The sequence below is a fragment of the Carassius auratus genome, chromosome 5, assembly GCF_003368295.1.
Source record: "Carassius auratus strain Wakin chromosome 5, ASM336829v1, whole genome shotgun sequence".
NCBI lineage: Eukaryota > Metazoa > Chordata > Actinopteri > Cypriniformes > Cyprinidae > Carassius > Carassius auratus.
In genome coordinates, this window is record NC_039247.1 from 16,196,362 (window position 1) to 16,222,027 (window position 25,666).

The 25,666-nt window shown below is 37.3% G+C and overlaps 1 protein-coding gene and 1 pseudogene across 12 annotated transcripts in view; one reads left to right on the top strand and one right to left on the bottom strand.

Moving 5' to 3' along the window:
* The window catches only part of LOC113078213 (ataxin-2-like), a 34,027-nt gene extending 12,526 nt beyond the window's left edge, over positions 1 to 21,501 (bottom strand). For 4 of the 12 annotated variants that reach the window (XM_026250557.1, XM_026250549.1, XM_026250531.1 and 1 more), the window contains exons 1-16: positions 20,977 to 21,500; positions 19,052 to 19,085; positions 17,763 to 17,822; positions 17,536 to 17,607; positions 17,244 to 17,394; positions 14,843 to 14,857; positions 12,148 to 12,272; positions 11,911 to 12,002; positions 11,637 to 11,825; positions 4,712 to 4,878; positions 3,755 to 3,970; positions 2,169 to 2,351; positions 1,905 to 2,084; positions 1,684 to 1,791; positions 877 to 947; positions 451 to 800 (exon numbers count right to left, since the gene is read on the bottom strand). In XM_026250557.1, coding sequence (XP_026106342.1) covers positions 451 to 800; positions 877 to 947; positions 1,684 to 1,791; positions 1,905 to 2,084; positions 2,169 to 2,351; positions 3,755 to 3,970; positions 4,712 to 4,878; positions 11,637 to 11,825; positions 11,911 to 12,002; positions 12,148 to 12,272; positions 14,843 to 14,857; positions 17,244 to 17,394; positions 17,536 to 17,607; positions 17,763 to 17,822; positions 19,052 to 19,085; positions 20,977 to 21,095 — 2,132 coding nt within the window. In that variant the 5' untranslated portion in view covers positions 21,096 to 21,500. Of the gene's footprint in view, positions 1 to 450; positions 801 to 876; positions 948 to 1,683; positions 1,792 to 1,904; positions 2,085 to 2,168; positions 2,352 to 3,754; positions 3,971 to 4,711; positions 4,879 to 11,636; positions 11,826 to 11,910; positions 12,003 to 12,147; positions 12,273 to 14,842; positions 14,858 to 17,243; positions 17,395 to 17,535; positions 17,608 to 17,762; positions 17,823 to 19,051; positions 19,086 to 19,894; positions 20,197 to 20,976 lie in introns of those variants that run through there. The other 8 variants (XM_026250604.1, XM_026250599.1, XM_026250570.1 and 5 more) reach the window with 5 other exon arrangements.
* Positions 21,502 to 24,511: 3,010 nt separating this feature from the next.
* Positions 24,512 to 25,472, top strand: LOC113078307 (cilia- and flagella-associated protein 251-like; annotated as a pseudogene).
* The last annotated feature ends 194 nt before the right edge of the window (positions 25,473 to 25,666 follow it).

Genomic DNA, 25,666 nt, shown 5'->3' on the forward strand with positions numbered 1-25,666 from the left:
TAACAATTTGTAGGATAGCCTTTCTGTCCTATGTCTTGCAGCCCTGCAAAGTGCACGATATGAAACGATTATCTAGGGAATTACTTAGTTCCTACATTTCTATTGCTTTCCATGTTGAAGAACCTTGTGTTGTTTCTATTTTAATGTACTTTTAAATCACTTTAAAAGCTTAATCTGTACATTGCGAATGAATGATGATGCGTTTATATACAGTCACTCACAGCCGCTCGTACGTGTTTTGCGCACGATCCGCACGCAGCCCAAAATTAAAAAGGTTAATTGACCATCGATAGTTTTAATTGATTGCATCTCTTATCTACAATTAATTGATCATCGATTAATCGTTGACATCCTTAATCGGGTATAAATCATTTTGCTGAAGAAAAACTTTTTAGCAGCAACTTAATCCTGAATTCTTTCAATGCTAATGCTAGAGCTCTGCTGACTCACTCTGCTACAGGGTCATTCTTCTCCTCCTTCTCATCCTTGTCTTTTGCAGCAGCATTGGCCAGAGGCGAGGAAGTTTGAACGCCCTGAGACGTCACATCAGGCCCTCGTTTCTGTTCTGGTACAGCAGAGGAAGAAGAGAGCGAAGGGGTACCAGATTTACTTCCTGTTGGGGCAACGCTCACAGCAGTGGAGGTTTCTTCACTAATGGCGGACTCCATGGGGACTTTGGGTCCTGTCGAATCTACTGTGCTCTTCTCAGGTGCTTGATCCTTTGGCTTTTCTATGAGGTCCCGTGGAGTCTTGTTTGCCATGGGCTCAAAAACTGAATCTGGATTTGAGCTAGACTGCAACTACAAATGATGCAGGGCTTCAAGAAATGGACATACATTTGCTTATGAAACACAAATAATGGGAGAGAAAACTTACCCTAAATTCTACACTGAATTTCTTTAAATTATCTATTTGTTTCCTGTGGTCTGGAGCCATGGTGGGAGGTCCTAGAAAGATCAAAATGTGAAAAAAGCACATTTATTAAAAATAAATAACAATTTCATAAGATTTTTCAGTTTTGATTTTGCAATATACCGTATTGGCAAAAAAAGTGATATTAAAAAAAATAAATACTGATATGTAATACTAATCCAGCACACATTAGCTACAGTCACAAAAAATATTGTTGGAGAAATGACAGGTGAAAGTGAGACACTCAAATGTTAGAAACTGCAGTCTATGATCAACAGCAAGTTTTCTTTTTTTTTTTTCTTTTTTTATACAGTTATGGTTCCAAACTCTCTCTCCGCCTCCGTAAACTTGTATTTTGAGTCTAAGCCAAACAAGACAAAACAAAAGTTCATTTTAAACTTCCATTGATATAGGTATAATACCATTATCTGGAATTCAAAGATTGAAAATCAGATATTGTGACAGGCCTACTTTGATGCATATGCCCTACCTAACCTTGTATTGCAGTTTGTGTATGATTTATGATGAACTGAAAAAGTCATTTCTCGCTCTATCTATATTTACAGTGTCAGCAATTGTGCATAAGGAAATAAATTCTTAGAAGCCAAATCCCTTATTCATATAACTGGCAATTTCTGCTTTCTTGTTTTCTGGCGACAAAGCAAAATCACAAGACTCAAAAAAAAAAAGTTTAAACAAAAGTTCCAAAATTCAGATTAAACAATGCTGGTTATATATGGTAAATAGCAGGACATCTCCACAGGTACACACCCTTTCCCATGGATCGAGCGATGCTCGCAGAAGCTTCAGTAGGTTTCACATTCTCCTTGTTGGCATTAGGGGAATTCTGTCTTGTCTCTAGTACTCTTGATTCTTTGGCTATTTAAAAAAAAAACACAGGGCTATTATGAGATCTGGTACTGAGGAAATGAATAACACAAATGAATAAACAGGCCTTAAAATGGCACATATTGTGTAAGGGCCATCCTAACCCTCTTCTATTGGAGATGTTTCCAGGTTGGCGGCCGGATTGGCTGCGGTTGGTGACGTTGCTGTAGTGGAAGCGGTCGCAGAGTCTACTGGCACTGTACCAGCCTGAGGGGAAGACAAGCAGGAGGGGCTCGGAGCACCTCCGCCAATGCTATGCTGTCGAGGTGATCGAGGTCTGTGTGCTAAAGAGGAAGTGGAAAAAATTATTCAGCAAGTCTTTCAGACTGAATGTGAAATCTTGGTACAGATTCATAATCTAGACTTACCACCGCTGACAACAGATGACCAGGTTCCCCCAGAAGGGCTGTTGCGAGTTGGAGGGGGAACAGAAACCTCCACCGATGCACCTTGGGACATATAATCGGGTGGAGGAGGTCCTCCGCCCCGACAAGAGGCCACTCTATGAGGTCTAGGAGTACGCTGTGACTTGGGAGACATTCTTGGAGGACCTGCATTCACAAACAGAGAGATGAGTGAGTTCTAAAGGAAGAAACAAACACCCTTTTAAGGCATCTCTCACCAATGCAGTGTGTAGCTCTCTAAAAAAAACTGTTTGCTGTGTATGTGGCATTCAACATATCAAATATAGGCTGGGACACACCAAGCGGCGACAAAAGCAGACGTAGTTGTAGCTTTCCGTCAGCATCGTCTGGACCAAGAAGCTGCACTTGAACACACCGCTCAGACTACAGCGGACAGCAAACTAACACGTGTGGAGTTTTAACCAAATATGAGTAAGTCATTCATTTCAGTAACTGTCATGTACAGAGTCCCAAACATCACATGCAGAAGAAAAAGATGCTGTGACCATAAATTAAGAAGTTGTTCTCACACTTTATTAATTCGTGGCCTTTCTACTAGTTCATTCCGTTGGTTAATTTTAAATGGCAGTCATATTGTAATAATTTGTTGCCTTGTTTTAAACTAAAGTAAAAAAAAAAAATAGTAAATCATGGCAATGATTGAACTAAAGCAAGAGAACAAACTGGTACAATCTGGCCATGACTTAACTAAACTTATCTATTTTACCATATTAAAATGAGGAAACTAATTAATAAATTGCAGCCATGATTTAACTAAATTAAAACACGAGAGAACAAATTAGTACAACGTGGCCACATATTGACTAAAATGAAGGAACACATTAGTACATTGTAGCTACAATTGAATAAGTTGTGGGAACAAATTCTGTAGGTGACGATACACAGGCCAACTTTTTTGAGAAATGTTGCTTGGACACTTTCCCATTGAGAATGGGCAACAAATTTCTCTCTGGATGCTTTAGACTGGTTGTGGGCCCTGTGTCTCACCTGGTTGTCCGCTGATGGCAACATTGCTCAAAAAGTTGCCCTGTGTATCATCTCCTTCCTTTTGTTGCCACACTTTTTCCTCCACATATAATGTGCCTGTCTCCGTATTCATGAAATGTTAATGGTTAAGAATGTTAAATCTAGTCAACCTACCTGAAATACATTTGAATTGAAGAGGCTGTGACAGTTTCTCATTTGATGTGCGAGAAAACAATGTCAAGCCAATGTCAGACAATGAAAGAAACACTTGGGCTCCGCCAATGATGACTCCATGGCCAAAACAAAACACAATGCCAACCAACACTTAAACACACCGCAGAAAATGAGTGAGTGAAACGTGCCCCAAATTCACTTCAATCATGCATAAAAACAGGGATTGCAATAGAAAATGGAACAAGAAGAGGAGTGAGTTATTTTATTAAACACCAGGAAAGTCCCACAGCTGTTAGTGGCAGCCTTGATTCAGGCATTTGGATTGCAAAACGTGAACCTGAGCAGTGGTGCCACAACAAAATGGCTGCTCGGTCTGGAATTTCTGGTACCTTCTGAGGACAGGCGTTTGGGCATGGTGGATAGGGGCCCTGTAGAGCCATGAGCAGAGGGGTGAGACAGGGGCCGAGAGGGTCTGGATGGGGGTCTGGAAGGAGGCCGGGTGGGCGTGGCCGCCCGGGGTGGGAGAGAGTTGGTGGGGCCTGACTGGTAACGGGATGGAGGGCGAGAGGAGGGAGATGGGCAGCGTGAGGCCCAAGGGTGTGTACCTGACAGAGATGAAATGAGTCGAAATGAGAGAGAAAGAAAAAAAAAACTACATTTGAGCGAGAAAGAGGGAGGAGCATGCAAATTGACAGATGAAATGAGTCGAAATGAGAAAGAAAAAAAAAACTACATTTGAGCGAGAAAGAGTGAGGAGCATGTAAATTGAATAGGAATACAGAAAAGTTTGAAGGCCTTATGGAATGATCAGTTCAGATATGAACACTGACACTACTGAGGAGAAAAGGTCTAGAGAGAGGTAATGTAAGAGTATTGGGAAGAAATGAGTTGAGAAGGACTGAGAATAAGGACGGAATGTAACAAATCACATGATGAGATTTTGGTAAATTCTGAGGCAGTGAAACATAAACGACTGGAAAGACTTCAAAGAAAAAACATTTGGAAAGATGAATCAGATTCCCTTTGAACAGCAGCAGTGTTGGCCTGCGATCCCTTGCCTAAATCCCTTTATCATGAAAGGACTGAAAGCTAGAGAGATGATTTGGCAGATCAACTGTTAGTTAAGGGGAGAACAACAGATTAACAGATACCATAACAAAAAAATATATTTATCTACTGATAGTTTTCAAGGCTTCAAAACTGCATAACCAGACATACAATTTGTCTGCATACATTACTAAACTTGATTGTATACTCAAGGTACCATATCACTAGTTACTTTGGATACCCAACATGACCCGAAGTAAGTCAAGGTATAAACAAAGAGTCCAAAAATCATCTTGTACCTCCATTGACCACACGCTGATCCATTGTGTTGTAGTCATGAGGTCCAGATCTGGGTGTGGGTGGCCCAGGGCTGCACTGAACCAGTCTGGGTGAGTTTTGACGACCAGCTCCCCATGACATCCCTGCTTCTCGGTTCCTCTGACTAGGGGGAATGTATTTGTTCTCCCTGTTGAAGTAAACAGAGGTATGAGGAAAAATCTGCATTGAACAATATGATTGATCAATACTCTTCAAACTGAATTCCGTTCTGACAAAAAACTATGTATAGGCCATTACTAACATTACTACTGAAGTAATTTTCAGTCCAAGCAAGCAAAGTGAAATCTGGGGCTAGGGCTGGGTGATATTATAAATCGATAACGATAATAGAGATATAGTTTCCATCAATAAAACGATAACAAGAGTTCGATAAATGTTTGATATAATGTTAATGCACCACAAGCGGAACGAAGCAGTGCTACACGGACCATTTATCCGCTTGGCTCAAAGTTCAAATGGCAGCGCAGCATGAGCTTACTAGAGAAGATGCATTCACTCGCTGGTGAGTCTCTGTCATTAAACAGCTGTGAGATCCAGTGTGAAAAGCTTGAATTCAGTGAAGAACCAAATGACTGTTTCACCTGGCTTTAAACTAATTTAAATTACAGAGCTGACAAATAGGAGAAACACTGTGTGCAACGATACAGTCAGAAGACTTTTTAATCTACAAATTGCCATCATTTACCATTCGTTAAAACTAATATTGTGTCAGAAATGTGGGATATTCATATCAAATTTTATTATATCATTAATGTAGACATTTATTAAATGTATTAAAGGAGTAATGGAATACAATTACAGTATTTTTTTGTGTGTGATTAAGCTATAGCATTGTGTGTGCGCATTTATACTAAATGTATTTAGACTACCGTTTTTCATACAAATACCTAGAAACCCTATTGATACAGTTTTACCACGGTATTGAAGTTTAAACTGTGGTTATCGTGATCTAAATGCATGCTACTACAGGAGACCAGTGGTTAATTTTAATAAAACTCAAACAGTCAGAACAATTACATTTCACCAAATTAAAATTAGATTTTTTTTTTTTTTTTTTTACAGATGTTACCATTTGTGATAGAGCATAAATTTACATCTGCATCATGAAGATACACATCAAAGTCAGGCAACACAATCCAGCTTCATGATTTGAAGGAATATCAATGCAGAAACTAAGAAATACATTTTTCTAAACATATTTATTTTGTTAGGGAAAAATGACATGACTAGAAGTGTAAATAATTCAAAAACAGTCTTTGCCATGCTGGGTTTCTACAGACAAGTTAAATTTAAGACTTTTTATGACTTTTTTAATTCCACCTTATATGAAATTTAAGACTTAAATCTGCAATGGAAATACACATTACACACATTATGTAATATTTAATGTGTTTAACGTAAAAAGAAAACAAAATATCATCACGTTTTAAATCATATTTATTATTAATCTACAGTGAACTTCATATCAGCAGACAATATTCCCACAAAAGCACCGCATCACCAAAATGTTTAGTGGTGTAAATATATACTGAAGCAATATTTTCATTAGTGTTCTATCAGTTTTTACATACTTAAATATGATTTTTTTTTTTTACCTTTACCTATTTCTTTTACAAATCCATAAATAATGTTTTGATATATTAAACATAAAACGTTGAATACTGATATTTGAAATTAGTTAAATAATAAAACGGAGTATCTATTTACACAGTGCAAATAGCTCGCCTTGTTGGCTGAAGCCATTTACACTAACTCCGCCCCCCAACAATCCTCAGCTCCAGTGGCACAGATGGTAAAACACGTGATGTGTTCATTTTGACACAATCAACCTGGGTTCAAATCTGCCTCTTGGCAAACTTTTTTCTCCCTTTTCACAAATTTCACATGACATCAGAAAAGCATTTACAGGTACATTTAACAAGATCTCAACAAATTAGAATATGGTGACATGCCAATCAGCTAATCAATTCAAAACAGCTGCAAAGGTTTCCTGAGCCTTCAAAATGGTCTCTTAGTTTGGTTCACTAGGCTACACAATCATGGGGAAGACTGCTGATCTGACAGTTGTCCACAAGACAATCATTGACACCCTTCACAAGGAGGGTAAGCCACAAACATTCATTGCCAAAGAAGCTGGCTGTTCACAGAGTGCTGTATCCAAGCATGTTAACAGAGAGTTGAGTGGAAGGAAAAAGTGTGGAAGAAAAAGATGCACAACCAAGAGAACCGCAGCCTTATGAGGATTGTTAAAAAAAATCAATTCAACAATTTGAGTGAACTTCACAAGTAATGGACTGAGGCTGGGGTCAAGGCATCAAGAGCCACTACACACAGACGTGTCAAGGAACTTGCTGAACCACAGACAACAACAGAGGTTTCTTCCCTGGGCTAAGGAGAAGAAGAACTGGACTGTTGCCCAGTGGTCCAAAGTCCTCTTTTCAGATGAGAGCAAGTTTTGTATTTCATTTGGAAACCAAGGTCCTAGAGTCTGGAGGAAGGGTGGAGAAGCTCATAGCCCAAGTTAATTGAAGTCCAGTGCTAAGTTTCCACAGTCTTTGATGATTTGGGATGCAATGTCATTTACCATGACATTTTGGAGCACTTCATGCTTCCTGCTGCTGACCAGCTTTTTGAAAATGCCGATTTCATTTTCCAGCAGGATTTGGCACCTGCCCACACTGCCAAAAGCACCAAAAGCTGGTAAAATGACCATGGTTTGACTGGCCAGCAAACCCTGAAGAGAATCTATGAGGTATTGTCAAGAGGAAAATGAGAAACAAGAGACCAAACAATGCAGCTGAAGGCTACTGTCAAAGAAACCTGGGCTTCCACACCACCTCAGCAGTGCCACAAACTGATCACCTCCATGCCACGCTGAATTGAGGCAGTAATTAAAGCAAAAGGAGCCCCTACCAAGTATTGAGTACATCTACAGTAAATGAACATACTTTCCAGAACGCCAACAATTCACTCAAAATGTTTTTTTATTGGTCTTATGAAGTATTCTAATTTGTTGAGATGAATTGGTGGGATTTTGTTAAATGTGAGCCAAAATCAATCACAATTAAAAGAACCAAAAACTTAAACTACTTCAGTCTGTGTTCAATGAATTTATTTAATACACGAGTTTCACAACTTGAGATGAATTACCGAAATGAACTTTTCCACAAGATTCTAATTTATTGAGATGCACCTGTATTTTCAATGAAAATGAAAAATAAAATCAAAAAGTTGAAAAAGTATCAGGTAGGATTAGGGTAGGTGTAGGGAGGACTTTATTGTCCCAATAAGGTGGCATCCATTTATTAATTTGAATTAAAATTTACACCCAATAAGTTAATAATGCATACAGTTTTACAATGTACTGCAATACCGTTTAATTAGATAATTGCCACTATTTGCAATAAGTAGTAAAATTTTAACAGTGTAAATAGAATCTATCCATCTATCTATCTATCTGGAATTATTTTTGTTGTCGTAATAATGCAAAACCAGGCAGTGTAGTGTCTAAAATATAAGTCTCTTAATTAACTTCTAGTTTATTGAACTGTTGTAAAAAATCAATATCACATTTACAATTATGTTTATGTTACATAAGTGAGCATCCCTATGCCCTACTCCCTTCGAAGGGCAGAGCCCTTTAAGTGTGTCCTTTTCAGGGTGTAGGGCATATTACTGTCTCATATAAGCATTTGGAACTCCCTTGACGAAGAGAGTGACTGACCAAGTGTTATCTTGACAACACTGAGCATGCGTGCAGCATTCTGCACTCCATCAGTTGTTGCAAATATTTCTTCTTATTATTTTTTTATTCAAATATTGTCTAATTGGGTCTAGACTTGTGCTGGTATTTGGTAATGCGATGTACTGCGGTGATTATTATGCACGATATTGTTATCGTGGGCAGTTCTAAATACCTTGAATAAATATACTTTACAAATTATTCAGAATTTGGAATGCATTTTAAAAATAGTATTCCCATCAGCAGCTTAAAATGCACAACATTGTTGTATGCTGCTTGAAAGAGCGCATGCACTCTGATGTAAACAAGCGCAGATGAGAAGCACATGGAGGAACACGTGAGATCGTGCTGAATGAAAGCACATTCACTATCTGACAGCAGATGGAGCTAAATGCAGCCCTTACCCTGTAAACACGGTAAAAAAAATGCAGCTGTTACTTTCTAAACCATAAATAATCTTAAATAGCCATTCAGATTTGTGTTTTCCCTGTGGTTTTTATTACAGAGCCAACTATTGAAATATTTAGACTTAATAGGCTATTTATCTTCAAACATTCCTTTTTTTTTTATCTGGACTACAAATGCCCTAGATATTGTTTGAAAGTGTTTTGATCTTTTATAGTTCATTCACACTTTTTTTATGGCTTTTGGCAATTATGGCTTCATTTGTTAACAAACTGCCAATGAAAAAAAATATTCTGAACATTCATTAATCTTAGGTATTCCAATATTTAACAACACATTGTTAAAATTTAAAGTTGCAACTGTGTTATTTAATGAGCTAACATGAACTAAGACTTAATTTAAAATCTTTGTTAAAAAATCTTAAGAGGTTAACAAAGAAGATCTGTAAAGTTGCAAAGACTAAAGTCTCAAATCCAAAGAGATATTCTTTATCAAAGTTAAAGAGACTTGTCCACACCCTCCTAAAACGCCTCATTTAAACACACCCCCACATGTCTATGTCACTGTGTGGGAAGATTTGCATAACACCGCCCAACTTTTATTCTCGCTGTTGTTGCTGTGCCACCAAGTTGTTAAGACGCTGTGCATTTCATTGTGAAAGCCAAATTACTTAGTTTGGCCTTCCAAATTCACCATCCATTATTATTAACTGTTTACATTGACTGTAGGCTAATAAAATCAAAAGAACCATTCTCCCGTTTCAATGCATCGCTCGTCATTATTTTGTCATTTAGGTTTTAATCAGGCTATTTGTCTGGTTGGGCAAGTAAAAAATAAATAAATAAATAAATAAATAAAACTTTTTAAAGTCGCTAGAAGGCTTATCAGCTCGACCTATAGTATTATTATTATTATTATTATTATTATTAATGTGAACCTTAAGAAGGTAGCTCAACCTGTATTCTGCTACTGCGATTCTCTCTGATGATGCAGTAACTACCACTGTTGGGAACGTTACTTTTAAAAAGTAATTAGTTATAGTTACACACTACTTGTTCCAAAAAGTAACTGAGTTAGTAACTGAATTACTCTATAATAAAAGTAACTCGTTACCAGGGAAAGTAACTATTTGTGTTACTGAAAAAAAAAAAAAAAAAAAGCCATGTCGGAGAATTTGTATATATATATATATATATATATATATATATATATATATATATATATATATATAAATATATATATATATATTTTTTTTTTTGCAGTTTTCACAAGTCATTTGAAATGAGTAGAACAGACAGGTGTTCATACATAACTTTCTATATTTATTGCACGTCAACAGACAGCAAGAGTTTTATCCTGCACTTCAAGTATTATCTTTGTAAGAAAAGTGTTTTTGGCCACTAGCTTTGTAGATGCGTGACACACATTACATGTACACATTACATGCACGCTCTTGCCTTTGACCACAATGAATTTGAAGTGCTTATAAGTGCTTATATCTCCACCTTAAAAATGCCAACTTTTCATCGGATTGCACCTGACTCGCCATTTCTGCTGCTACTGCGAATCTCTGTGTAGCTGTTGCGTGTGTGTGTTTGGCGCCGCTGGCGCTGCCGCGTGTGCCGGCATGTGTGTAAAAACACTGACTCTGATTGGCTACCATGAAACATATGACTCTGCCTTAGCCAATCATAATCGCTTATCTCATTATTAACCCACCTCCTCACTCGCTGTGTGAGCCAGGGGTGCGTTCGGATTGCAGTTTATTAAATCAATGCATAGTAACGCGTTACGCACCGCATTTAACGTTCAGTAACGTTAACGGTGTTGTAACGACGGGAAAAGTAATTAGTTAGATTACCCTGTTACTGAAAAAATAACGCCATTACCTAACGCCGTTCTTTTAAACGCCGTTATTCCAAACACTGGTAACTACCAGAGGGGAGGAAAAAAATAAATCTTCGGTCTGTCCAATGATTGTAAACAGACATTAGGTCCGTTAGACTGGAGATGTTTTAGCGGTAATGTGACCAAAAATATATTTAAGACCCACCAATTCTGAATTTAAGACATCTGAAGACTTTAAGTACCCGCGGACACCCTGTTGTTTAAAACCACAATTAATGGTCTGGTTTCTACAACGTTCACTTGGGAGCAAAAATCTGCCATTCAACTTGAATGAAATAAAGATATGATATTTGTTGTGATAACTGAAAAATAAAATGAAAAAGTTGATCAAATATAAACTTTTATGATGATCATTTTTTTGGCCATACCACCAGCTCCCCAAGGGAGATATATTTTGCCCTTAAGCAAAGTTCCCATTATTGTAGTTTCCTATTGAAGTGACTCATCTGCATAATTTGCAGAACTATAAATGTGACTGTACTTTAAAGACATTTGTTGCCTTGTTCCAAACCAAAGAAGCAAATATAACTGTTTTGCAAATGTTTATTTTGGGTAGATAAATTAACAGGCAACAAGTTGTATTCTTAAATCAGCAATAGTTTCTATGTTCTTCAGGGACATTTAAATATATTTCAATCTAAGCATAGCGTTTGAAATTAATATAAGTGAGTTTACTTGGCAGCCATATTTGCAATGCCTCCAAGCAGCTATTTCAGGTATGCAGGACCAACTCCTATCTACTTGAAGGGGGGAAATACAGAAATCTCAAATACTGCTTACTGAACTCACATTTTAATAACATTTTACATCAGCACTAAAATCGCCTTCACCTGTTGAGGCTGTGAAGCTCCCTCTCTCCACGAGCCACAGCAGTGTATTTCTCTTCCTCAGAGCGGTCATCATTCTCCAGGGCCACGCGGGCCTTGTAGGTGGCACTGGCTTCGATCTCCTCTGCCAACTGTGATGCGCGAGCCTCCCGCTTGAGGAACTCCTCAGAGTTGTCTCGCTCCAAAGGAACCCTGGAAACAAAAGGAAAAAGCCAACCTAAGAGACAGCACATACCTACTAGGCGAGGTGATTTGTAGCACAGATGAGAGGACTTACGTGTAGGAGGACAAGCTGCTGTCATAGGTGGACTTCACACCATATGTCTCCTCATTGTATTTAAACATCTCATCAGGATCCCAACCATTTGACTGCAAGAGAGTTTCAAGAATGTGTTCACTGTTTCACCTCATACCTCTCGTGATAGCTTGAAATATCTAAACATTGCTGATGCTTCTGAACTAATTCAACTGCAGTTTGCTACATTATGTCAAGATTTGTTGACTGTTGTCTCACCAGATCAGTGTCAAGAGACTCCATGCTGCCTGAGATGTGCTGCTCCCCTCCATCCCAGGGTTCCAGATCCTTCTCTTTGTGCTCTCCATTAAGACGGGCACTCACAGCACTGTCTGTGAAGTTATCTTCACCACACACAAACACACAAAACTACAGGATTCATATCACTTTTATCATGGTGATGCAAAAGCTCAAAAATGCTTATGGAAGAAACATAAAATCGGGATGAAAACAAATTTACTATATGGGAGACATGATGAGAATGATCGCTAATGGTGGTGCAGGGGCAAGGATCTCAGATTAAGTCATAACACAGACAACAATCTTGAGAAAAGGTTGTATTTTTTTTCTGATATACTGTTCAGTTTACTCTAGTGGTCGACCGATACATTGCCACAGCCGATACATTTTTCTGCTTGGCTGGTGTGTTCAAGGCGGGACTTTTATTCTGAATGCACACACTGCTCACATCTCAATCTTGTTTACTGTCGTCATTAAAAGTTCTGTCTAATTGGAAAGAATGGGTAAACAAAGGAATCAATGTATACAAAAAGTATTATAACGATTGCTTTTATATTATAAGTAATGGAAAGGTAAACATTATAATACTTCCACGTTTGCCGTCAGCATTAAGCAAACATGCATTTATATAATTTAAACAAATCTTTGAATGGCTAATGAACTTTAATTTCACAAACCTTGCAAACTTAACTGAATCCAGCTGTGAGATCTTGTGAAGTGTGTATGTGTATCCAGCATGATCGCGTGTTCTCCGTGTGATGGGTTGGTCCGTGTGAATTGAATGCTTTAAACTTTAAACTCGTGATTTCAAATTATCCTGCGCTTTATGAATTTGCCCACTTTCATATTCATATAATTTTCACTGTGTGCTGTATGTTAAATGATTATTTGAAAAATATGATTCTCAATGCACAAGACTTCCCAGAATACTGAGTGCACTGTTCTTCGGTTTCAGTGTTTACTTCCTTTTAAAAATATATTTTTTATTAAATATTTAATTTATTTGAGAAAAATACTTTGTCATCTAAAGTTTGTTTACTTTACACATTTAGGTTTTAATCCATTGTCAAATATATATAGGCTTTATATCGGCCCCACTGCATTCCAAGATATCAGCAGTAAAAAAAAAAAAAACGTACAAAAAAATATCGGTCAACCACTAGTTTACGATTTAAGAATTTAGCTCTTGTACGATAATCAGAAAATGAATGAGCGATTTCTCTTTCAAAGCAGACAAGAAACATTGTTACCTTTAGTTTAAAGTCAGTGCTAATAGTTAATTAAATCCTAATGCTTAAACTAAAGGAGTGGTCACATTTTCAGAATTTTCACAGGCAAAACCCATTCACTTTAACAGGATTTCAGAAAATACGTTCCTGTGGATTCACCACACTGACCAACAGAAAGCTGCCTGGTTTGAAGGTAACTTCTGTGCTTCATACATCGCTACATTACAGATAACGAACAATGGACCTTTTTGCTTGCAAAATTCCACTGAAATGTTACTAATGTTAAAGCATTTCACAATATAAAATAAACTTGAGTAATCGGACAGGAAGACTAATTAGAAAATGAGATTCCTGAAAACATGACCTTCACCAGAGTAAGTCAGAGGTTAAAGGTCACAAAGGACACAGAGGAAATAGTTATACAAAAGGAAAATAAAAAAAACAGGAAAGAATCGATAAATGTGGGTTTGTTAAACTGGCATGATGCCATCCATTTCAATCAGTAGTTCCGAAGAATTGATAAATAAAAATAATTCATTTTATTTCACTTATTTTAAATGCTGTTGTATGATGCCAATGCCAACTAGAGTAGAGTTTTCGTGGTAGCATGATTTGCTTGATAGCTGTTAAACTGTCCTTGCATTGATTATAACAGTTCATGTTTGTTTCAGTAAATTCGATTTTATAAAGGAAATGGAGAAAAGACATGCAAACAGATAAAAAAAATAAATCCCAACTGGAAGAATTATGATCTCCCACCAAGATTTATTTAGATTAAGCAATATTGCAATGCTCATGAAATGAAACAGACCTTTAATATAACATCACCAGGTTAATTATGTAATAATTAAAATGTTACAGTAGCTGCTTGTAGCCAGCTTTGAGCAGGTTTGGCACTTTTGTGTTGCTTGTTTGGCTTTTGCATGCAATTTGATCTTCACATGAACTAACTGATCATTTTTGTATCTGTGCCAGTTCCAGAGACCGTATTCTGTGTTCTTTGGTGCACAACATCAAAATCTAGTAGATAAAGTCTTAGCATTGCACAATTCCTGAGGTGAACTACTGCAGGACACAAACCTTCTCTAAAAGCTAGCTCTAACTGAACTCTGAAATGTCTTTTTGTAGGTACTATACACAAAAAAAAAAGAAAATTGGGAGACTCAGAAATGTTTAATCCACCATAAAAAACGTATGCTTCTTTTGTGAGGATAATGTAAAAACAACATCCGCTGACATCAGTGTTGTGTTATTAATTAAGCTCTAGATTGACCCATCATGATTCCCTGATCAAGCAATATTACAATTACAAATAACAAAAGCATCTCTGTGCCAAAATGCCTGCAAGTCATGCACTATTCACCTACTCAAAGAATGCCGCAAGCAACTGTAAAGATTTTGCATAAAAAAATACACTTGTAAAAGAAGAGAATGAATTGCATTACCTGCATCTGATGAGACTACACCCATTTAAGAAAAAAAGAGAAAGAATAAAAAAGTAGTCAGTAGGAGAAAATCATTGAGCAGATCCAACTAATGCATTTTTTGCACCTAGAGTGACAGAAACAGGCTGACAGGGTTAAACTGTATGGAAGGAGCATTTTGGACAAAAGGATAAAAAGCTACCACACAGAAGTATATCTTGAATGATAATTTCATAAGTGTGTTTTGCATTGCTAATGTATGAAATAGCATTATAAATATTTTATAACTAGTGATTTGCAATGTCTTTGATCCATCAAAATGTCATCCCTTCTCCTAAAAACACTTTTTGCTCTTATCAAACACACATCTTATTCAGCAGTAATGAAACATAATTGCAAAACTACAGCAGGCACAGTCCATGATGTTTTTCCTGGTCTGCACTGACACTGCAAGGCTCACAGATCTGACTGCATAATACTGATCACATTTACATGCACATCACAGATTAAGTTGATGGTTTTTTATTTCATGTATCACAAAACTTATACAGGGTTACTGCTCATTCAGAGATTTTGTTGATTACAATAATTATACAATATTTAGCTGTGTGTGTTTCTAAATGCATTTACATTGCATGTACAAATTGAGTTTTTTATTCAATAATTGAATATGAAATGATTATTTACATTTATAAAGTACTTTAAAAATGAAACTAAGAGCCTAGTCATGGTCTTAATTGAGTGAGTCAAGTAATTCATTCAATAGATTTGTTTAAAATGCTGATTCATTCAGCAAATAGTAAGTGACTTTTCCTGAATGAGTCCTGAATTAAACTGATTAGTTTACTGCTGTGTGTTATTACAATATTGTGCCTAATACTCACAATGTTATTGATGTGTTGTATAAAATCAATATTACATTTGCATTCCTGCTGATATTTGGGAAAAGCACTGTGATGTGTGATGTTACATTACATCACCACATCATTTTATAAAAATAGTCCTAATTTGCTTAAATTAAGATACCATTCAATCCAAAAATTTTTTTTTTGCTTTTTACAATTTCACATTGTATATAACATATATGCTTATTTATTATGTTATATATTTTTTTATTAATGTCAATTATAAATTTATAAATAGGGTCTAACATTAAATATAATGTATTCATCTGTCTAATAATGTCTAAAAATATAATTATGTATATCAAGCTCTAACAGAGTATTACAATTGGCAACCCTAGTTTGAACGCATTCGTTTACTGGATCCTTGGACTGAAAAGTTTACGGGAGTTCACCGGTTTTTAACCAGTTTTTTCTGTTCTAATGTACAGATTCACATTAGTAATCAATAATTAGCTATTATTTTACCACTCCTCGTGATTCTCCTGACATGCTCCCGCACATGAAGCAGCAGCATCGGTATCCTCTCTGACTGGGGTTGGGGACGGGGCAGGCGAGGGCCAGGGTGCATGCGTGATCATCATTTCAAAGAAAGATGGCACCACGGTCCTTACACGGTCTTTATTGGGTGTTTTTAGGGAGTAATTATCTTTTTTTATATGCGATTGGGTTAACTTCTTAATGCTGTGGACTGTCATGATTTTGCCGAATACAGGACACTAATGAATGATGCCCATCACAGGGGATTTATAGGTTGATATATGAGCAAAGCCGACCGATGAAACGCATAGATTTTTACAAAGCTCAAAGTTCTGGAAAGCGAGGTGTGCTCTGATTGGCCAGCTGTCCAGTGCGTTGTGATTGGCCGAATACTTCAAGTGTGTGACGGAAACGTTAAGCCCCTTACTATACTGTGATGCCGTATCCCGTCAACCATGAGAAAATTCCTTGGAAAAACTTAAGCAATCATGGGATATAAACAGTGGGTTGTACATTAGGGTATTATTTTATCCAAAAATTACTGTAATAATAGTCAGGAGTTCATAGAGAATGAATTTCACATGCTGTTCTTTGAACTTATCCACTGGTTAATAAAATACACAGTGCAAATAAAATGTTTGCTTTTTAATTTCTGACCAGTCTAGTATTTTATAAAATGCATATACATGCAGTCCTCTCATCTGCAGTAAAATATAATAGATGGCACTAGTTTGGCAATAAAAAACATCTTGACGTAACATCTTGAAAAAGTGTTCTGTTGGTTAATGCCAACACAAAGCTCCATTTTAAGTCACACTTTGCAATGTGTAGAATTATAAACAAAACTTTATATTCAAGATATTAAGCTATTTGTTGTGATGTCAGTAAACGGATCAGTTTTCCTGCTGTTTGTGTTCTTGAATTGGCAGTTTGTACCTATACAGTATCTATACTACATCTTTTCAAAGCTTAAACCTTTAAAGGAACCAATCAAGGAAGCAAGGACAAAGCATAGACATTTCTCTGAAAAAAGGTCTCACCTTTCTTGGCATAGCTGAGGTCCACATCTTTGAAGTGAACTACCACTACATCTGAGGACTTGAAGATAATGCTCTCCACAATATCCTCACGGCGAGGGCCCACACTGGGGTCTACACTCTTCCTGTGCGCAGCATCCAGGACAATGTCACACTGCAGACGCACAAAACAAAGCCGTATAAAAAGAGGGGAATATTTGTTGTATGTGCACAGAAGTAGAATAAAAGTGAATATATTTTTATTCCCAGAGATTTATAAGCAAGACAATACAGCCACAGAAACTGTTCTTCTCACCTCTGGGCCATAGGTCTTAAAAACTCCTTCATAGATCAGTCCATTTTTAACCTTAAGTTCACATTTGGTTCCCTGTTGAGTGGTGAAGCACAAAAACAGATTACAGTAAGATTGTATTGGTTTTATTTTGGTTAAGAGAATGACAAAAGAAAAACATTAAAACAAAATTATAACAACTGCAATATTAACAAGCAAGCTTTTTTCACTCTTGTGTATTTTGGACTCACCACAACTGAGGTCAAAACATGAACCATTCTCATGTTTGCATAAACCCCACTAAAGGCCACCTTTAAAGAGAATTGAGAGAAAAAAAAGAAAGAAAAAAAACATTATTTTGGGCTGCTGTAAAGATTAAATAAAAATAAAAAACAATTACATTTAAGTTACAAGTTAGTTTCTGCCCTCTAATTAATAGTAGTGGGATGAAAAAAACTATTTTCCGATGCATCGCAATTCTCTCTTCAATGATTCTGAAAATTTCTGAATCGATTCTGAGCTTGTTTGTCCCCTGCAAACGGCAAATGTGCACACTAGAGACGCGACGGGCTTCACTGCACAGAATTTGCACTGTGAGACACGTGTGCATTGCTGGACAGTGTGTGCTTCCACCCGCCGTGTTTTACTTTAGATATACATTATTTTATGCCATTTATTAGATGCACGAAACTCACACAATGACAGACTTTCACGTGCGCTTTTTGTTTGTTGTTGTCCTGTAGCTCAGTCGCGACCTCTGAATACCTTTATATGACATTGATGTAAATACAGTCAGTTATGTTTTCAGAGCAGGACAGAACATCTGATATATTCAAATAGATATGTGCATTAGAGTAAATGCAGCCTGTTAAAGCTGCCACTGTCTATGATCTCTTTAATAATAATCAAACAGCAATGATGCTGTGGAAAAAAGAAAACCCCATAACTAGCCTATTGTCTGTAAACTTTCGGACACTTGAAGAACACTTATTTTAAATAAGTAATTGTTTTAAAAAGTAGTAAAAAACAAAGTACAGTATAAAATATATATGAACATGTAGCCATGTGCAGTATTATTGAAAATGTGACGCATCGTGATATTGAGTGGACAATGATAATTGTACTTTAATTGAATTTTGAAAAAGTGAAGATTTACACCCCTGATTTTAAGATGGTAGTTCTAACATATAGAGATTCCAACTATGAACAAAAAGAAAAGAAACTGCAATTTTGGGTAAAATGTAAGTTGTAAAGATGTATTTGCACAGAAGAAGAATTAATTAGGAAGAAATGTAGATCAAGAATAGTTTTAAAATCAGATCATGACTCCCAGAATTGGGATCGGATCATGAAGTGTCTAAAGATTCCCACCCCTACTAATTTAGTTGGTTGAGCAGCATTCAGTGTGCTAATATACAGTTCAGCAGGAGACTTTTCATGATTTCTCACTCGCCTTATTTGAAATGGAGAGCAAAATTTGTACATTTTTCAATTTAGAAATTCCATGTTATGAATAAAGAAACTGAACATTACAACTCACTGCATTGGAGGGTCCTTTGGCATTGTTGCGTCCTCTGGGAAGAAAGAAAATGGCACGAATTATAAGCTTGATAATAGATAACTTATAATCAAATGGATACATGTAAATGCTTGATATGCTGTATACACTGTTTGCAGAAAACGTTTTTTGCCAGGAACAAGAATTCATGTGATACCGGTGGAGCTATCGATCGCACATGCACTGGAAAACTCCCAGAACTGCAATGACGAGGGAATGACAGATAATCATATGCTTCATGCATTTTATTGTGCAAAAAAAAGCGCTTGTGAAGTTCCCAAACAACAGGTTTAGAAAGAATCAGCATTTCACCGAGAGGACATGATTCATAGCCACTGACAACATTATACCTCAAACATGCAAGAACGAGAGCTACTAAATTATAAAGAGTTCATCTACACATGTAGGATGAAATACCAATGAGGCCTCTAATGTGCAACAAGAATGAGTTCAGTACACATGACCTGGGTACAAACTATCAAGAGCTTCCAGACCATTAAAATGAATTAAAGAATAAAAGCTGTGAATGACAGTCCTTTTTCAGCAGCTAAAGAACAAATCAAATGCTGCATTACAGGCAGCGTAAGGCTTCACTGCACCACTCACGATTCCCACAGTTTCTACAACTCATAATACGTTTCTAGTTTCGTGTAAACAAGAATGACATTTTTTTTTCACCATGCAGTGTGACTATGGGATGCCAAAAAAGGCCTCTCTGCTTCGCAGGCTGTAGGACTAAACATTTCCACGTACATTTTAAGCACACTAAAAATCGTAACCGTATTAACGGAGTTTCACAACATGCTCTAAAAGGAATAAACTTACACAAATGTCACCTAGCAAGGGCGGACTGAATACATGCAAGCTCTTGGAAACGTCAAGGTTGATACAGTGGTCGGACTTTCCTAGCGTGTGCGCGCACCGCCTCTCAGCGGAAATGCTCGCGACTGACAAACAAAGAGTTCCAGTCGTGAAACGTTCGTTTCCCAAATTCACAGAAACGGGAAAGACGGTGTCCTCGAGTTAACCAAATGCAAGAAACCCGAAACGGAAGCTGGGTTAATGTCAATCTCAATAGTGGCACACAGCGCTAACATGTGACTTCTCATATGGGACGATGGATTCCCAGAACGCCGATTCTCGGACCCTGAACGATTTAAACATCAGCTGACAGGCCTTAAACGTTTGACAGATAAGAAAGATAAAAGTTAAAACATGACGTATCTATAGCCACCTTTGCATTTTTGTTGGGATTGACAAGTCAAATGCAAACGATGGAGAAATAATGTGATCGTCGTCTATAAAGCACCTGATTGTATTTTGATCTAACGTATTTCTAAATTGAATGCATCAACAAACTAGACAGTCATGTGGATAAGCAGTATAATCAAATAAATGTTGGCTAGTTAACTTAGCTAGCTGACAACATTACGGTGAACTGAATCGCTGTTGGGCAGATTCTCTCATTTTAAGGCTCGCAAATCATTTCTTTTAAAGTTATTCAAATGTGAATCCCGTTCAATCGATAATATTGTCTGAAAATATAAAAATGCATCTGTCCTGTGGGGCAAAGCTGTCATATATTTCACCGGCAAAAAGACACGATTCATCCTAAACGTGCTCGTCCCAGCAGACAACCCGCCCCTCACAAATATTCACGAATATAATGTCCGCTATCAGCTGGTATTTTATAAGCACAATGGCTTTGTGCCCATTAACGTGTGTATCTCTTTCCTGTGAATTTGGCCTGTATCGGCCTACTTGCGCTCAATCCCGACCACTGCAACTTCACAAGCTGCGTTTCTAAACTACGACACAAGTGGAGGCATGCCGCATCATCCCCCGTAGGTTCACGCTCATCAGTCCTCCAAACTAAAACCCCGTTATGTTGCAGATACGGCCCTCACCTTCCTATGTTCTGGCGTCCGACGCCTCCTCCTGCTCCCCCGGTACCGGAGGCCGCTGCGGCTCCGCTGGTGCTTCCGCCGGGTTTGCGATTACCACCGGCCTGCGGCTTCATGGACATGGTGATCCCATAAACGACAGCTTGAGCAGAGCTTTCTGATTGTTTGAAAAAACCGTTTTACACCGCGACCGAGTGCGGAATATGCTGTTGGACGCGTTAGCTGACAGTGGATCTAACGTAGTGACATCCAACGAGTAAAAGCTACTCCTCCGGTTATTCGAGCCTCCACTGACGCTGTCTGCTACTTCAGCTAGCTCTGCTGATTTATTTCCTACTAAACAGAGACAGTTTAGCCCGTTTTAAAAACAAAGCGCTGACGATCCATATGTTGTAGATGTCAACAAAAATACCAAACCGGTAACTTCGCTTTTTTGTTATTTTAAGTGCGATATATGTATATGATATACACAGTTCGCGCGGAGCTTCAGCACTGACCGATAGACCTAAACAGTCTGAAAAAAGCCACAAAAAGTGGCGGAAGGATATACACACATCCCAGGAATGTGTGTACTAATTTAGACGGTTTTATTCGTTCTAAAGAGAAATTATCGTCAGTAATTACTGTAAATATGTCTGGAACGTGATACGATATTTAGTTGATACTGAGAACGAATTAATGTGGGGTTTGATGAACGCTGTAATAATGGAGAGCGCACTATTTTCAGCAAATGCACGGATCACTTTGAGCGGTCGTGCTTTGACACTAGTAGGCCAGGTGACTGGTGTAATATACACTGCTGAATTCCTTGAGCACTATGCCGTAGTGAAAAAAAAATCATTTGGTATCCTCATTAAACCCAAACCCCTTGATTAACAAGTGCACCTCGTGCAAAAGTTCATTTCAATAATTAAACTCAAACTGTGAAACTTAAATAAATTCAGTGCACACAGACTGAAGTAGTTTAAGTCTTTGGTTCAGTGTGATGATTTTGGCTCACATTTAGTTAATAAAGCCTTTCAACAAATTAGAATACTTCATAAGACCAATAAAAAAAACACACATTTTTAGTGAATTGTTGGCCTTCTGGAAAGTATGTTCATTTACTGTACATGTACTCAATACTTGGTAGGGGCTACTTTTGCTTTAAATACTGCCTCAATTCAGTGTGGCATGGAGGTGATCAGTTTGTGGCACTGCTGAGGTGGTGTGGAAGCCCAGGTTTCTTTGACAGAGGCCTCTAGCTCATCTGCATTTTTTTGGTATCTTGTTTCTCATTTTCCTCTTGACAATACCAGAGAATCTAAGGGGTTCGGGTCTGGGGAGTTTGCTGGCCAACTTTTATTTTGGTGCTTTTGGCAGTGTGGGCAGGTGCCAAATCCTGCTGGAAAATGAAATCAGCATCTTCAAAAAGCTGGTCAGCAGAAGGAAGCATGAAGTGCTCCAAAATTTCTTGGTAAATGTGTGCAGTGACTTTGGTTTTCAAACAACACAATGGACCAACACCAGCAGATGACATTGCACCCCGAATCATCACAGACTGTGGAAACTTAACACTGGACTTCAATTAACTTGGGCTATGAGCTTCTCCACCCTTCCTCCAGACTCTAGGAGCTTGGTTTCCAAATGAAATACAAAACTTGCTCTCATCTGAAAAGAGGACTTTGGACCACAGGGCAACAGTCCAGTTCATAAGACGCCTCTGACATTGTCTGTGGTTCAGGAGTGGCTTAACAAGAGGAATATGACAACTGTAGCCAAATTCCTTGACACGTCTGTATGCCTTGACCCCAGCCTCAGTCCATTCCTTGTGAAGTTCACTCAAGTTCTTGAATTGATTTTTCTTGACAATCCTCATAAGTCTGCGGTTCTCTTGGTTGGTTGTGCATCTTTTTCTTCCACACTTTCTCCTTCCACTCAACTTTCTGTTAACATGCTTGGATACAGCTCTGTGAACAGCCAGCTTCTTTGGCAATGAATGTTTGTGGCTTACCCTCCTTGTGAAGGGTGTCAATGATTGTCTTGTGGACAACTGTCAGATCAGCAGTCTTCCCCATGTTTGTGTAGCCTAGTGAACCAAACTGAGAGACCATTTTGAAAGCTCAGGTAAACCTTTGCAGGTGTTTTGTGTTGATTAGCTGAATGGCGTGTCAGCATATTCTAATTTGTTGGGATTGAATTGGTGGGTTTTTGTTAAATGTGAGCCAAAATCATCACAATTAAAAGAACCAAAGACTTAAAATACTTCAGTCTATTATTCAAAACATACATTTTGTATTATAATATACACTATACTATTCAAAAGTTTGGGGTCAGATTGTTTTTTTCTTAATACTTTTATTCAGCAAGGATTTATTAAATGGATAAAAAGTGCTAGAAAAGACTTATAGTGGAAGAAAAGGTTTTAATAAATGCATTTTTTTTTTGTCTTTTATTAGCCTTATTTAAAAAAATCAAAACAGCACAATAAAAAACATCAAGCAGCACAACAGTTTCAACACAGATAATAAATTAGCATATTATACTGATTTCTGAAGGATCATGTGTGACACTAAAGAGTGGAGTAATTATGCTGAAAATTCAGCTATGCTTCACCAGGAATACATTATATTTTAGAGTAAATTAAAATATGAAACCAATATTAGAAACAGCAATATCTTAATAGTTCACACTGTTCTTGTTTTCTGTATTTTTGATTAGAAAAATACAGCTTAAATGAGCAAAAGTGCCTCCGTTTAAAAACAAGGTCAGTTATTAAATAGGTTTATAATCTAGGCCTAACATAATATAATATAATATCAAAACAAACTGAAGCATTTAAACTGATAGAGGAGAATATAAAACAAACTGAAGCATTTAAACTGAGATCTGCACGTTAAATATTTTCAAAGAAAAACATTCTATAGCTTTCTAAACATGAAGAACAGTTTGCACAATACACCTGTGTGTGACTGTAAATGTCTCTGAGGTTTGTTATCATTCTGTGCCCATCCTCCGCTATTTCCAGCACTTAATCAAGCTACTCTTCTTTAAAACACGAGGACGTTTTATTTCACGTCATTGCGTTTGCTCAGCGACAGCATCATTCTCTTTCTTTGAACCCTTTAAAACGCATTCACCGGTTCTAACACTATAGCGACATCACCTTTATTCACCTTCGTTTTTACTAGAATACTGTGCAATAAAATGCGCAGCCTAGAGGGAACATTGGTTCCCAGCATCTATTAATTTTAAGCAAAACGTGTTTAACAAAGATGATTACAGTAAAAGGATAAAATAAAATCACAGAATATTATCACAGGCTACAAATACACTGGTCTATGTACTTTTTTCTGTGCATCAGCGAGTGTTTTTGGAACTGGACAGATGAAAGCGAAAGCCCAGAATGTCAAGTTGACCTCAGCCCAAAATATGGTTGCCACTGTGCATTTATGTGGTTATTACACAGAGGCAACACAAAGAGGCTTGAAGAACAACAACGTCTTAATTCCAAATGTATCGTTTCTTTAGGAATACTGTTTGTCACATCAAATATTAAATAACCTTTTTCCATGTTTTCCCAGAATCAAATAGGCTACTTTTCAGTCCTTCTGACAACACACAGTTGGTCAGCAACAGCAGCGCTCAGGTTCTCTTCTACAACTGGGTAGAAAATTCATTAATTATTTACATTACTGATTTACTAGTTTAGCTGTCTTTGTATATAATAATGCATTCTGCTGCTCAGGAAATGGGACATCTGGAATACTCAGTTCCTGAAATTACTGACCAGGTTGGCAGAAGAATCTTTCATCAGACTGAATTTTTGTGCTGTTGTTGTGTTGTTATGCTTCTCTGCCTTTGGCATTGACCTCTTTGAAATCTGTCTCCATTCAGACCTTCAGTATGGTGCTAGGTTCCCTGCGGCAGTCCATCTTTCACTACGATAGTGTGCAGGCTTTTACACCCACCTCTGCTGGGAATAAATAAATAAATTCCATAATTTTCACCTGCTGTGTTACACTTTGCTATTCATTGGATGATTTTTTTTTTTGTCCGTCTGACATTATTTTATTTAATTATATTATGAGTATACTGTCAAGTTTTATAGTAACAGGTGATGTGAATGGCCACTTCAAATTCTATGATGGAAATCTCAAGCTCATCAACGTGTACAATGAGTCTAGCTTGGATCAAATTAGATCCATCTCCTTTTTAAAGAAAAGGCCTCCATTAGCGGCCTGGGATATCCAAAAGACTGCACACTGGATGCCAAGCCATTTGTCATAAGGTGAGGGACTCAATCAACTTTTTAAGAAAGTTCTCATTATAATTTTGTTACACATACCTCAGCAATATGATGCATTTCATGTCAGATTGAAAAGCTAAAACTGCTAAAAAGAGTATGGTGCTTAGATTGGATGCACCCATCCATGTAAAAGTACATTTAGATATAAAATTTAGTAATTTAAAAGAAATGGTAAAATTATACTTATCATTTACTAACTAGAATTCGTCATTCCAAACAAGTATGACTTTTTTTTCTACTGAACATTAAAGTAGATATTTTGAAGAATGTTGGTAACCAAAACCTTTGACCATTGAATTCCATTTGTATGGACATAAACACTGAGACATTCTCGAAATATCTTCTTATGTGTTCCACAGATGACGGTAACTCATATAGGTTTGGAACAACATAAGAGGCAGTACA